Raw genomic sequence first — 13,164 nt, 5'->3', positions numbered from 1 at the left:
TCTGTTGTTTGACATCCGTGTGTCAATATCATAGTAATCCATGTGAGATATGCCGTGTCCGGCACTGTTAGAAAGGCTGTGATGTGCTAAGTACGATGATGATGTTTCTGTGCACCTGTTATGTGTGTGATGGAAGTTATGGATATGGTTGATATATCTGTATTTCAAATTGAGCTGTGTCTGGGACACACCCCAGACAGGATGGATGCAGAACAATAGCCTGCTTGATGGCCCATTACGACATTCACAGGTGCAAGGGGCCCTGGGGGAAAAGCCAGAGATACACCTGAGGAGTCACCAGGACTGGCCCATGTGACTCGGGACTCCATTTTGGTTCCTGTGAAATTCCACAAGCAGCCTGGCACAGACCAAAGGACAGAAAAGGCCAGAGGCCTGGGATCCATTTTGTCTTCAGTCGGGTTCAGCTTTCAGCCACCAGCCTACCTCTGGATCAAGTCATCTGCAACTGAAGCTGTGAACAAAGGACTGAGACCCATCCAGGTACGGGATGTTCACCAGAGGGACTGGACAAGCTGCAAACTCCACAATTCTACTGGAAACCTGATGTACCTGAACTTTCCAATCAATTGTATGTATTTGATTTGCTTTAATCCTTTAACATTTCTCTTATAATTTGTTTGTTTTTTTTTACAATAAACCTTTAGTGTTAGTTACTAAAGGATTGGCTGGCAGCGTGGTATTTTGGGTAAGATCCAAACTTACATTGCTCTGGTGCTGTGGCTGACGCTTTGTGGTGAGGAGGAACCTTTTTAGTGAAGAGCAGAGAGTTTAAAGAACTGGTCTCTTTACTGGACCTAGTGGCTGATTGGGAGCCAGAGACTGGAATGCAGTAAAAGGGGCTGTGTGCATTTGTGGACTGACTTCTTGATAACCAGTGTGGGGAAATCAGAAGCAGTTTGTGGGTGGTTGAGGAGTCTGACTTCAGTGCCACCCACCAGTGCTGGGAGAATCTGCTCTCCTTTTGCAGCCTGCCCTGACCTTGGCATTTTCAGGTGGCTGCCCTGGGCACGGACGGGTCACACGGCTCATGGCCAGAAGCGTGAAGGTCCATATCTCCTGCATCAGGATGAGTTTTGGAAGGGCAGTGGGGGTGGCTGGGAGCCCAGATTCCTGGGTTCTGACCCGGGGAGGCGAAAGGGATCCAGTGAGTTTGAGTAGGGCAGATGAAGATCCTTTAGCCCTGTCTTGGAGCAGAGGGTTAGGGCAGCACCAGAAATAAACCTCAAGGTGCCTGGTCTCTAGCCTGGAGAAGGTGAAACCTGGGCTTGAATGCATGGAAAATGTCACCGTGTCTCCAGCATCCTCCTCCCGTAGCTCGTGTTCGTTCCACCCCCCAACGCACACAACAAACCAGGGATTGCTTTGCAGGCACCGGGTTTAATGAGGTTCGGGGAGCAGAGCACATAGCAGAAGGAGGGGAGGGTTCAGAAGCTGTGCGGACAATGACAAATTCCCAGATAATGGTGGTGACTTGGAGGATTTCCCATGATCAGACTGAACGCGCGATACCAGGCGGGATCGCTCTGAACTGACGGCTTTTCAGATTGCCTCTCTATGGCAGCGGGGAGCGCAGGACAGCGGAGGGGCGGCTATCCGGTAGGATGGCAGAGGGCGGGGAAGGGGCGGCTATTCTCTACAATGGGCACTAGAAGGAGCAGAGGGTGGTGGGGTGGAAAAATCTGAATCCTCTGCCCAGTGTTCAGAGGCAGAGGAGGAGTCGGGCGCCATGTACAGGGAGGAAGGGACAGACCAGGATTCGAGGGATTCGCACTGCTCCCCGTCTGCCCTCCATCCCCAGCCCTTCTTGCACTCATAAATATCGACCGGGAACCCAGACAGGCATCGGACGATAATTTTCGTGGACATTGACTGCCCGGTGTAAGGGCCCTTCGGGGGTATCAAGGTGCACTTGGTGACAGTGAAGAAATTTATGCTTTCAAACCAGCCACCTCCGAGGGGTTTGCCAGCCCCACAGCAGACCTCTTTGATCTTCCCGATGGGCTCATGGATGAAGGTGTGTTTTGGCTTCCCAAAAAGTCCCTTCTTCCACATCATCTTGTTGCAGTAGGCGCTGGGGTTGGCGGGTGGGCTCTTTGGGTAGTCCCAGTGCTTCCACAGGAATTTTTCAAACGGTGGGAACAAGAAATGCGCACTGGCCAGGGCCAGGCAGGCCACGAGCAGTGCAAGGGGCAGCAGGAGCGCGGGGCGAGATCCCCTCAGGGCCATGGCCGTGTCTGTCGCTGGATCGACCTGCAGTGGGGAGAAAGGAGGAGATGGAGGGAGACCGAGCGAGGTGGGGATCTGTCTCCTCTGTGACAGCCTGGACCCCACGTTCACCCCCGTATTCGAGTCGTGATACATTTGGTACCAGGCATGTTCCGTGAGCTGTCTTTGGAACATGCATAATCCGCTGAGCATCGCTGTCATGGTAAAATACATGTAACAGCCCTGTAGGGAGAGCTATAAGGTTTTACTCTATACCCCTGTTGAGGACATACGCCGAGTTGAGAAAAGCAGGCACACCCCAGTTTCTCAGAGAAAAAAAAAGCCAGTGCCCAGCCAGGCGTCACCGAGATGAGCTGGACCAGCACTTCGTCAAGTGGCCATCCTCTGCCAGGAAAGAGGGTGTGGGCTGCAATTTACAGCCTGACAAAGGAACAGCGGGGAGGGGGCGTTCCCCCCTGACTCGGACTTTCTGGAGACGCTTTTTCCACAGCAGCAGCTGGTACTGACCCTTGTGCAAGAGAAGGGAGAAAACAAAGCTCCCAAATAATCTCTTCTCCCCTTTCTCTCTGCTCAAGTCCTCACGAACACCTGCAGGACAAGTAGCTGAGCCCTGTACTGGAGGAAGGGTCCTGACTGGAAGCCGTGCAGCCAGTAATGCTGCCAGCACAGACGGTGAGAGAAAGCCGTGCTTTGAATGCAATTAGCTTGCTAACTTGCGGCATTACATTGCCTTTTTCTTTTCTTTTCTTTGTAACCAATTCTGACTTGCCGGCGTCATGCCTTGTCATCGCTCACACTCCATCTCGCTGTAGTTAATAACCCTGTTTGACTGTTTCCTCTAAAGCCAGGAGTTGGAATCGAAATGTTTGGAGGCTTTATTTGAGATGGGCTTTATTTGAGATAGACTTGGGCACGTCGTTTCCCGCTGACAAAATGATGGCTCTTAGAGGTGCTGGCACTGCACAGGAAGCGGGCCGGACAGTGCAAGACACACACTTCAGGAAAGCCAGGCTGGCACAGGGGAATTTTCTGGGGTCCCCCCGTGTGGCCTTCCTGAATGACCGGCCAGTGATTTTGCAGGCTGAGGGCTGTTAGTGAAGGAGCTGGTGGTGGCTTGTTCTCACAGGAAAGCGGAGCAAAAGGCATCACATTTTGGAGAGTTAAGGGGACAGGGCGGTCCAGATTGTACCCTGGGGCATGTCACAACCCCCAATCCTCACTTACCCCACTCCGCTCCCATAGCCGCTCTCATTTCTCCCATTGTGCCAGGCACTTCACACACCTCACTGAGACGGGAGGTCCTGCTCCCACCACTGGGCCCCAGTCACCTCCCAGACCCAGAAGTAGACCCCAGGTCTCTCCCTCCAACCCTACTAGTGGTCCCCCATTGAGCCAGGTACCAAACGGAGCCCAACTGAGATCAGCTCTACACAGCCCGCTGGTCCCCCGGTCCCCACCCAGAGCTGGAGATTGAACCCAGGAGTCCCGACTCCCAGCCAGCGTGGGCTCTAACCACTGGACCACGCTGCCCCATGCAGCACTGTCCTCTCCTCCCTCCCGGCTGGTGGACACTCCTGTGACTCACCCGAGTGCTTCTTCCTTCGCTGGCGTCGGAGCGACAGATGCCGGCGTCTGCTGAGCTGCAGCTCACCCTGATCCTCCGTCCCCTCTTGCAGCGTGTTATATAGAGCCCTGACGGACGCGGCTGAAGGGCAGTGGGAGGGGAAATGCCATAAACAGCCGGGTCAGCACAATTCTGTGTCAGCTGACAATGGAAAGCCAGGGCCCAGCGGGCAGGCCGGGGGGTGAGGAACACTCAGTACCTGTCCTGCTAGAGACCTGGGCTCCACAAAGACACGTAGATGTGTGTTTGCCCTGCAGGCCAAGCTGTGATTGGAGCAGAGGTAGGTGGTGCCGGGCCAGCTTTCATCTACCCAGGTGTGTAATAATAGCCAGCAGCCCTGACTGCACCATGGTCGACCTGGGCCCGGGCCACCTGCACCATCCAACGCCGTCTTAGCTAGAGAGGCACAGGTCAGCTGGTGCTGCCCCACAGCCCTGGCTGGCCCAGCCCTGGGCTGCCGTGCAGTCATTCAGACGGGCCCAGAGAGTCAGCGGTGTTCACGTGACCCCGTCACTGCCCAGGAGCCAAGAGCTTTGAACAACGGTCGGGCTTTGGTTCCCAGGGCCCTTGGCCTGCTCGGTCCCATGGCAAACCCCACCATTAACAGCCCTTCCTACGCTGTCGGAGCGTACAGAGAACGAGGGCAAACACTCCCACCCTGTGCCCGGCCACGCGTGAAGGCTTTTAGTGTAACTGCCCCCGGCTGCCTTCCCCGGGCGCTGGAGGAGTGCCGGAAGGAGGGTCTCCCCGGGGGACAGTCAGTGCAGTGGTTTTGAAGACGGGAACAGCTGTGCGGTCGGAGCACCGCAGCGACGTTCTGGGTGACGGGCCAGAGCTGCGGTGCTTGTGACAGTCCCGGCTTCTTTCCGAGACGCGACAGACACGCCCGAGAGGGGACAGAGAAGAGCAGCACGGCGAGAAAACGCAGCCTGTGTCTCCGGTGTTGACTCTGCCTGGGAGACTCCGGGCTGGAGTCACACAGGCCTGGCGCCCGGTCTCACCAGCCACTCTGAGACTCGGCCACTTCTACCAGCCGGGCGTGTTTAGGGCCTCGCTTTTACATGCCCCTTCCGTGACAGGCCCACAGCTGGGCTGTGAAATAGCCAGTCCTGGCCAGCTGAGCCAGACTCTGGCTAGATGAAGGAAAAAGCAGAGGGTAAGAGAAAAACAGGAGACGGTGGGAAGGGAAAAGACACGGGGGGAGAGCCGGTGGCTGGGATTTAGTTGGAGCTGGTGGAGGCGCCCACATCCCCTGCATCCCTCTCTCTGCCCCAGACGTCTCTCGGGATTAGGATGAAGGAGGCCCAGCGGCGGCGTTTTGGATCCCGTGCTCTCTGCCGATGGCCGGGTTAACAGTCAGGCAGCTCGCACCTTCCCCTGGGTTCAGTCAGGAATTGTTACGTTCGCTGCTTGTTTTGGGCAGGGCCCAAGCATAACATTTTCGGGCCCAGTAGAAACTTGTAAGACGGGCCCCTTCCCACACACATCCCACAATCCCTCATCCCACACGTACGGTCTCAGGAGCCATGAAAAACATTTTCCTCTTGGTAATAGGGGTTGCAGACTCTGGATCTAACACAGGACTTCCGACTCCCAGCTCCCCTGCTCTGACCCACTAGGCCTCCCACAGTAGGGCAGGGAACCAAAGAGTCCCACCTCTCAGCCCCATGGCTCAGGTCCCAAATCCCCAAGACAGGGAGTTATCCTGGAAATCCAGCATCATCCAATTGTCCTCGTCTCTGAAGCCTGGCAGCTGGTACAGGAACGTGGGAGGTTGTTATTGGCAGGAGCTTTCCCGGCTGTTGTAATTGAGGGCGACGCCAAGTTGGAGAGGGGCCCACCCAGGCGTTATTACCATGCACAAACTGGGAGTCTGAAAAGCTTCAGAACCAGTCAATGGCCTAGTTTCACTCAGGTGACCTTGCTGGTCCCTATTACAATCCTTCTCTTCTTCAGTTCACATTGGACCGCTCAGGTTGGTGGGATTTGGGACCAGAGCAGCGGGGCCAGGAGTCAAAACTCCTAGGTTCTTTCTAGTGGGTCAGAGGGGCATGGTGTGTATCAAGACTCCTGGATGTGAGTCTGCGTCTCAGGGGGAGTGGCTGTTACCCTTTGAGTATGGACGACTAGGAGCCAGAACTCCAGGCTGTGCTATCCTGGCTGAGAGATGTGTGGGTCTTTCCAGAAAACGGGTGTAAAGCGCCATGCAAATGGGCTAGATCCAGTTGACTTCAGTGGGCAGGTGCAGAGTAGGTCTATGCGTCGGCCCTGACCTTGTAGGTAATACGTTCCGAGTTCCCATCTCTCCAGGGCTTGCAGTAACCCTTTCTTTCCTGCTAACTTCAACCCAATGGCTTGCAGTTGGACCGGAGACGTTTGCTCACGGCTTGGTACCTTTTGTTGCCTACGTAGGGTGAGATCCAGCTCTCAGGTGTCATGGACAGAGCTCCTTTCAGCCGACCTCCCGTTCTCGAAGTCCATGGGACATATGCAGGTAGAAGAACAGTGGGATTGGAGCAAAGTGCCTCAAAATGTTTCAACCTCAGAGGAGTCGCTGATGCTCAACAAACCTGACCAAATACCAGCTGCAGTACAACTGCGCACTGCTGTAGGGAGTGGTGCGTGGAAAGAGACGCTCAGAGGAACACACTCAGATACACACACAAGACACAAACACACACAGGCAACAACACCAGAGACAGAGGAGACTCTTACTCGCACCAGCAAAATGCCCATACCCGCAATTCATAAACACACACACACAAGAAACACAACAGGAGAGACTCAAGATTCGCAGAAGGAAGGGACTCAAATACACAGATGGCCTTAGCCTGAGAAGTGGGAAGACGTGATCCAGAAAAGCAGGAGTTTGGGGTTTTCCTTTTTGGGCCAGGAATCCCAGCAGAAAGGTGCATGTGCTGGGGTAGCTGATGCCATCAAAAGAGAGGAATAAATGAGCCTCCTTTAAACCATGGTTATTCTTGTAGGTCTGAACCCACCCTGGGAGTGCTACTGGAAATTTGTACAAACACGGGTCTCTAGCTATCATCCATCCATCCATCCATCCCCTGACACACTCATTTATTCTCTGTCTCGACCCATCCGTCCATGGCCCATCCCTCTCCATCTCTGCTTCTCTTTGTGCCGATCCAACTGGGGCAGTCTCTGAAGCCTGGCAGTTCGTACAGGAACGTGGGAGGTTGTTATTGCCAGGAGCATTCCTGGCTGGTGTAATTGAGGACGACGCCAAGTTGGAGAGGGGCCCACCCAGGCGTTATTACCATGCAAATCGGGAGTCTGAAAAACACCTGAACTAGCTAATGTGCTAGTTTCACGCACGCAACTTGTTGGTCCCTATTACAGCCCTTCTCTTCTTCACTTCATATTTGTCCACTCAGCTTCCTTTGAGATACGGGACCTGAGCCATGGGGCTGGGACCAGGACTCCTCGGTTCTCTCTCCTGCTGTGGGAGGGGAGTAGGGCCTGGTGGGGCAGAGCAGGCATTGCCCACATGGGGTCAGATCCAGTGCTCAGGCATGACGGACAGAATTCTCCTGAGATGAACTTCCCTTCTCGCCGTCCACGGGACACATGCAGGTAGGAGAAAGGTGGGAATGGAGCACATTTCCTCAGATTGTCTCAACCTCAGAGGTGTTGCTGATGCTCAACACACCTGATCAAATGCCAGCTGCAGTACAACTGCTCACGGCTCCAGCACTAGCCATCGAACAATACAGAGCGGAGAAATGGAAAAATGTGTCCTGAGAAGTGAGCAGAGTTTGATGTCAGGATATTTGCTTTGTCTGTTTTGACTCGTGATGTTGACAATTGGTGATTTGAGGGTTATAAACCTTTACTTTTTGGAATCTCAGTGTCCACTGATACTAGAGATGTGTTGTCTCATCCCCTTTGTCTATCATTGCCCCATAATTTCTCACTGTGAACATTTCAATTGATGAACATTGAAATATCGCTTACAAATAAACGCGGGTATTATCCATCCAAAGCTCTGAAAAATAAAAATGAAATCCTGCCCTAAGCTGTTCATATTCAACGTGTGACCCACGGCAACCCCCAGATCCTTTCCAACAGGACGGGCTTGTGCCTCCACCTTACAGTCATTTCATCCAGACCACAGCTTCTAAGTGTGCTTATCAGAGTGTCTTGTGGGACTGTGTCAAGAGCCGGAGTAAACGCCTGAGCAGGAGGATCTCTCCAGGGATTAGTTCTTGGGTGATGCATGAAGGCAAGGAATGGTCTCAAATTTCCCCAAGGGTTAGACACCCCGAATCTGAGGAAATTTACTCCAATCCCACCTTTCTTGTACCTGCGTATGTCCCGTGGACGTCGAGAACGGGAGGTCAGCTTAAAAGAGCTCTGTCCATGAAACCTGAGAGCTGGATCTGACCCAAGGTGGGCAACAAAAGGTACCAAGCCGTGAGCAAATGTCTCCAGTCCAACTGCAAGCCATTGGGTTGAAGGTAGCAGGAAAGAAAGGGTTACTGCAAGCCCTGGAAACTCATAACATATTTCCTACAAAGCCAGGGCCGGACACATGGAGGTACTTTACACCTTCACACTGAAGTCAACTGGATCTAGCCCGTTTGCATGGCGCTTTACACTCATTTTCTGGAAGGACCCTTCAAGGGACACCTCAGTGCCCACACAGCTCTCTGCCAGGAGAGCAAAGTCTGGAGTCCTGCCTCCTAGTCATCCATACTCAAAGGGCAACACCCACCCCCGAGACGCAGACTCAAACCCAGGAAGCTTGACACACACCAGGCCCCTCTGACCCACTAGACCACACGTCTTTCCTGCAGCAGGGGAGAAAACCTAGGAGCCTTGACTCCTGGCCCCGCTGCTCTGGTCCCAAATCCCACCAACCTGAGCGGTCAGCTATGAACTGAAGAAGAGAAGGATTGTAATAGGGACCAGCAAGGTCACCTGAGTGAAACTAGGACATTGACTGGTTCTGATGTTTTTAAGACTCCCAATTTGCATGGTAATAACACCTGGGTGGGCCCCTCTCCAACTTGGCATCTCCATCAACTACACCAGCCGGGAAAGCTCCTGCCAATAACAACCTCCCACGTTCCTGTACCAGCTGCCAGGCTTCAGAGACGGTGACAATCGGATGGTGCTGGATTTCCAGGATAACTCCCTGTCTTGGCGATTTGGGAAGGGCCACTCTGCTGAGCTGGTTAATCTGAGGCTCTGGCCCCGGGGAGGGCAGGGTGAGGTCTAGGGGCCTGGGAAAAAGCACCAGGGACTTGGTCTTCTTGGACTTCTTGCCTTGCCTTCAGTGGAGATGGGGAACAACCGATCCCCGTCCTCTTTACAACAGCCCGTCACAGAGCTGCAGACTGGTCTCAGGCACCCCTCAGCCTTCCCCTCTCCAGACTAAACCTGAACCACCCAGGGGAAGGAACTGCACCTTCTCCATCTCTGCCTGGCGGCCGGCCCAGACTAGAAACCTTTGTGGAAGGGGCTTCACCAGACACAAGATCTGTGGTCAGTGCTGGGGGAATGAGAGACATTCTCTGGCCTGTCTCATACAGGAGGTCAGAGGAAATGATCAAATGGCCCCTTGCGGCTTTACAATGTCCAAATCTAGGAGTTGTTCCGGTCTTGTGTTTGGTGTTTGGTGGAGAATCAACAGGTGTGGGCCAAGATGTGGGCTTAAAATCGCTCTGCCGGTGCCCCTCAATCCCACCCCACAGCCCCTGCTAGCCCAGCCCTGGGCTCTGTCCAGCCCCACATGTCTGCCAGTTGCCATGAATCCTGACCCTCAGAGCTCTGTTATCCGGAGCTCCCCCGTCCCCACACTCAGCTCCGCCCATGCACCCCATGTCTGACTCAACCCAGCCTCCATGGCGGAGCAGGGCCAGGTCTCCTGGGTGTTCTGCTGCCTCGGGAGTGTTTCCGACTCCGCTCGGCTCTTCCTCTGGTCCTCTTCCGAGGTCCGAGCTGGAAGCCAGCCTGGGCACACCGGCGGCACAGCCTCGGACCCTGATCACATCAAGGGGTGTTTCCGGCGGCCCGGCAGAGCGATCCCCTGACGCCGAGGGGTCCCCCAGAAAAGGGCAGCCGTGGGTGGGACAAGTGAAGCCAGGATCCCGGCCCAGTTCCCTCCTCTGTAGCCCCTGCTGCCCCCCTCGGCAGCCCAATGAAACCCACTGAGGCCTTCCCCCCGGCTGGCGTCCGGCCTAGAGCCCCAGGGGAGTGGGATTTTACCCCCTTTTGTAGAGGGTGCAACCACGGCATGGAGACGTGGGGTGGCTCGTCCCAGGTCACACAGGGGTGTCTACACTGCAGAATCCAGCCTGCTTCTGACACACGTTTAACCCCAAACCTGGCTCCTGCCATGCACAGGGATGTGTTAATGGAGACGGTTTATACGGGCTCAACGAGTCCCAGGCGTTAACACGACCCTGTCACGCTCCAACTTTCAACCATTTGAAACAAGGGTCGGGGTTTGGTCGAATCATCAGCCGGGTCCTGACGACCAGGATTCATCCCTGAATTTGGTCTATAGGTCAGATCATCAGCTTCCCCAGCCCAGCTGCAGACGCTGATCCAATCCCCCCAAATTATACTAAAGACACAGACAGAAACCAGCTGGACCCTTTGAAACATCAGGTGTTCAGTAGGCGTTTAGTTTAACCACAGCTCTGCTTGTCTTTCGCTGGCTGGGGAGCGCCTGCAAACCCTGGAAAAACGGGTTAAAGCCCGCGTCGTGGCCAACACCCGTCGATTCTCCACGCCCAGCCCACCTGGCAGGTTACTTCCGTTTACGCCCAGTTCTTAGGAACTTCTCTTGGCTGGCTGAATGTTATCTCCTTGGCCCCCTGCCCAGCCGGGCTCCATATAACAGGCACCGGAGCGAGAGGCTGCTCAACGGCTTCCCTCTCGGCAGAGATCCGGATCCATCTCTCCGACGCGAACCCAGCACCAGGACAAAGTGAGCTGATGACTGAACTGGGGTCCGGTGCTGAGGGGTCCCCAATATTCAGCTTCAGGCTCAGCGGAGCTTCTCCTGAATTCAAGGGACTAAAGCTGGAGCAGCTGGGAGCCAGGATTCCTGGGTTCCATCCCCTGCTCTGGGAGGGGAGCGGGGGCTAGTGGTTAGAGCAGAGGTTTAGATTCAGGACTCCGGCCTGTAGCAAAGAACACGTCACGTGGTGATTCAGCAGCCGGCTCGGCTGGCCCCACTGTGGCTGACCCCAGCACAGGCAGGAGTTTCCAGCAGTTCAGCTCTCCCCACAGAGCTGCAGAGTTTGGAAATGAAATGCAGGGCCGCCGGGTCGGCTCAGTTCGTGCAGAGGCAGGTCCCGGCTGGCTGCTCCTTTTAAAGCCTGGATTGAAAGGGAATGTCAGAAAGAGGCTGGGTGCGGGGGACACGATGGCCACGAGGCGACATTCAGCCCCCTGCGCTGTGCACAGCTGGGGTGAGCGTCCGACCAGCACCACTCGGGTCCCCTGCGGGAGACTTAGAATCACTGGAGCCAAGCGCGTGAGTGGCTGCTGCTGTCAGACTGTGGCTGGAATTTGCAAAGGGGCCCATGGGAGTTAGGCACCCAGAGGACGAGGGGAGTGGGGCACTGAGCTCCCTCGGGCCACATTGAAGATCCCAGTCACGTACAGTCCCAGGGATGCTGATGGGCCCACGCCCCAGCTGTGGGTGTGTCGCACTGTGGGCTCAGACTGCAATCTGCAAGGGGCTCCCCGGGCATGGGGCTGGGAGGGGCTGAGCGGGTGCAGGTCCCCTCCGTGACATGTGTCCATCCTTCCATCCCGTCCGCCCCACTGCAGGGCCTTCCCGTGGCAGAGACACCATGGCCTGGAGAGGACCCCACCCGATGCTGCTGCTGATCCTGCTGGCCACGTGGCTGGCTCTGGCCAGGGGGGAGACGCGCTTTGGGAAGTTCCAGAGGCAGCACGTCGCTCCCCCAAGGACCAGAGACGAGAGCGACAGGGTTTACTGCAACCGGATGATGCAGAACCGGGGCATGACCTCGTCCAAATGCAAACCCACCAACACCTTCATCCACGTCGACGACGTCAAGAACATCACCGACGTCTGCGGCTCTGGGGGGACCCCAGCGTATGGGAACCTGCGAGACAGCAACGCCCGCTTTGCCCTCACTATCTGCAAGCTGCGGGGGGGATCGCAGACAACGTCCTGTGACTACAACGGAAACACCAGCACCCAACGAATCCGCATCGCCTGTGAGAGGGGGCTCCCTGTGCACTACAGCGGCTCGATATAGCCTGTGCCCGGGGCATAGCACGGCCAGCCCGTCGCCCCCACCCGCTGCTGCCCCCGTGCCCGTGATACAGCATCAACGCCCCTTCCCCGCCCCCACCCGCTGCTCCCCCAGGGCTGTCACTGGGCTGTTCTTTTGCTGCTCCCTGCAATAAAACACACAACTGCAAAGTCAGCATGGCTGTGTGTGTGTCTGTGCCAGCCTGGGTGCAGAGCAATGAGCCGTTTCTCTCTCGGGGTCTCTTTCCCCTGCTGCAAACACCCCGCAGCCGAAGGGGCAACGCCGGGGGTGCTGGACAGTGATTTACAAAGTTTTTCTCTTTTAAGGTGCCCCCACTACGCTCTGCTGGCCCAGGAGGGTGGGGCTGGAAGTTCCTGCCACAGGTGACACGTGGGGGGGTCACGTAGGCCCCCCTTTACCTCCCCCCCCCCCCAGTATCAGCAGACACGAGTCGTCTGCGCCAGAGGCTGGTTCCCCTTTGCACCAGCTCCCCAGGGTGGGGTGGATTCTCCATTGCTAACGCTGCCGGGATGATTTGCTGAGAGCCCTGCGCGGGGCAGGGCTGCGGGGCCAGTGTGCGACCCAGGACGTCCCTTCTGGCCTTGCCACCCGTGGATCTAGGGCGCAGGGGCTCCAATCCGGCCCCAGGGCAGGGCCGGGCCGGCTGAGGGAACCGGGGCATGGTGGCCAGGGCTGGCATAGGGGGCACTTCCCCTTTGGGGGGCCGGTTCCAGTCCTGCCCCATGGCAAGGGGTCTTGCTGGCTGTGAAGGGGCTGTAGCAGACAAGGGGTTTCAGCTGAGGGCTGGCACATCCGCTGGCAGCCACAGTTCCCAGGGGGCTGGAAGGGTCCCCGTGCCCCACGGCCACCTATGGGGCTCTGTGCCAGAGGGGTCTGCAGTGCAGAGCAGAGCTGGTCTCTCCTACCCCTGCCCCGTCACCCTGCTCTGCTGCTGCCCGTACAGTGGCATTGCTTCCGCCATCAGGCGCCCCTTGGCGGTGATACAGCACGCGGCATCCGTCAGTC

General features: G+C 56.2%; 1 protein-coding gene across 1 annotated transcript; it reads left to right on the top strand.

Moving 5' to 3' along the window:
* Nucleotides 1–11,706: 11,706 nt before the first annotated feature.
* On the top strand, nt 11,707–12,141 carry LOC137153127 (ribonuclease-like). The gene has a single exon (XM_067548200.1). The coding sequence runs from the start codon at nt 11,707–11,709 to the stop codon at nt 12,139–12,141; it is 435 nt and encodes a 144-aa protein (XP_067404301.1).
* Nucleotides 12,142–13,164: the final 1,023 nt, after the last annotated feature.

This window comes from Emydura macquarii, unplaced genomic scaffold (genome assembly GCF_026122565.2).
Source record: "Emydura macquarii macquarii isolate MOO-44397 ecotype Brisbane River unplaced genomic scaffold, CSIRO-AGI_Emac_v2 contig_214, whole genome shotgun sequence".
Taxonomy (NCBI): Eukaryota; Metazoa; Chordata; order Testudines; family Chelidae; genus Emydura; species Emydura macquarii.
The sequence above is the reverse complement of the archived record's forward strand: the minus strand, read 5'-3'. Positions and strand labels throughout refer to the sequence as shown.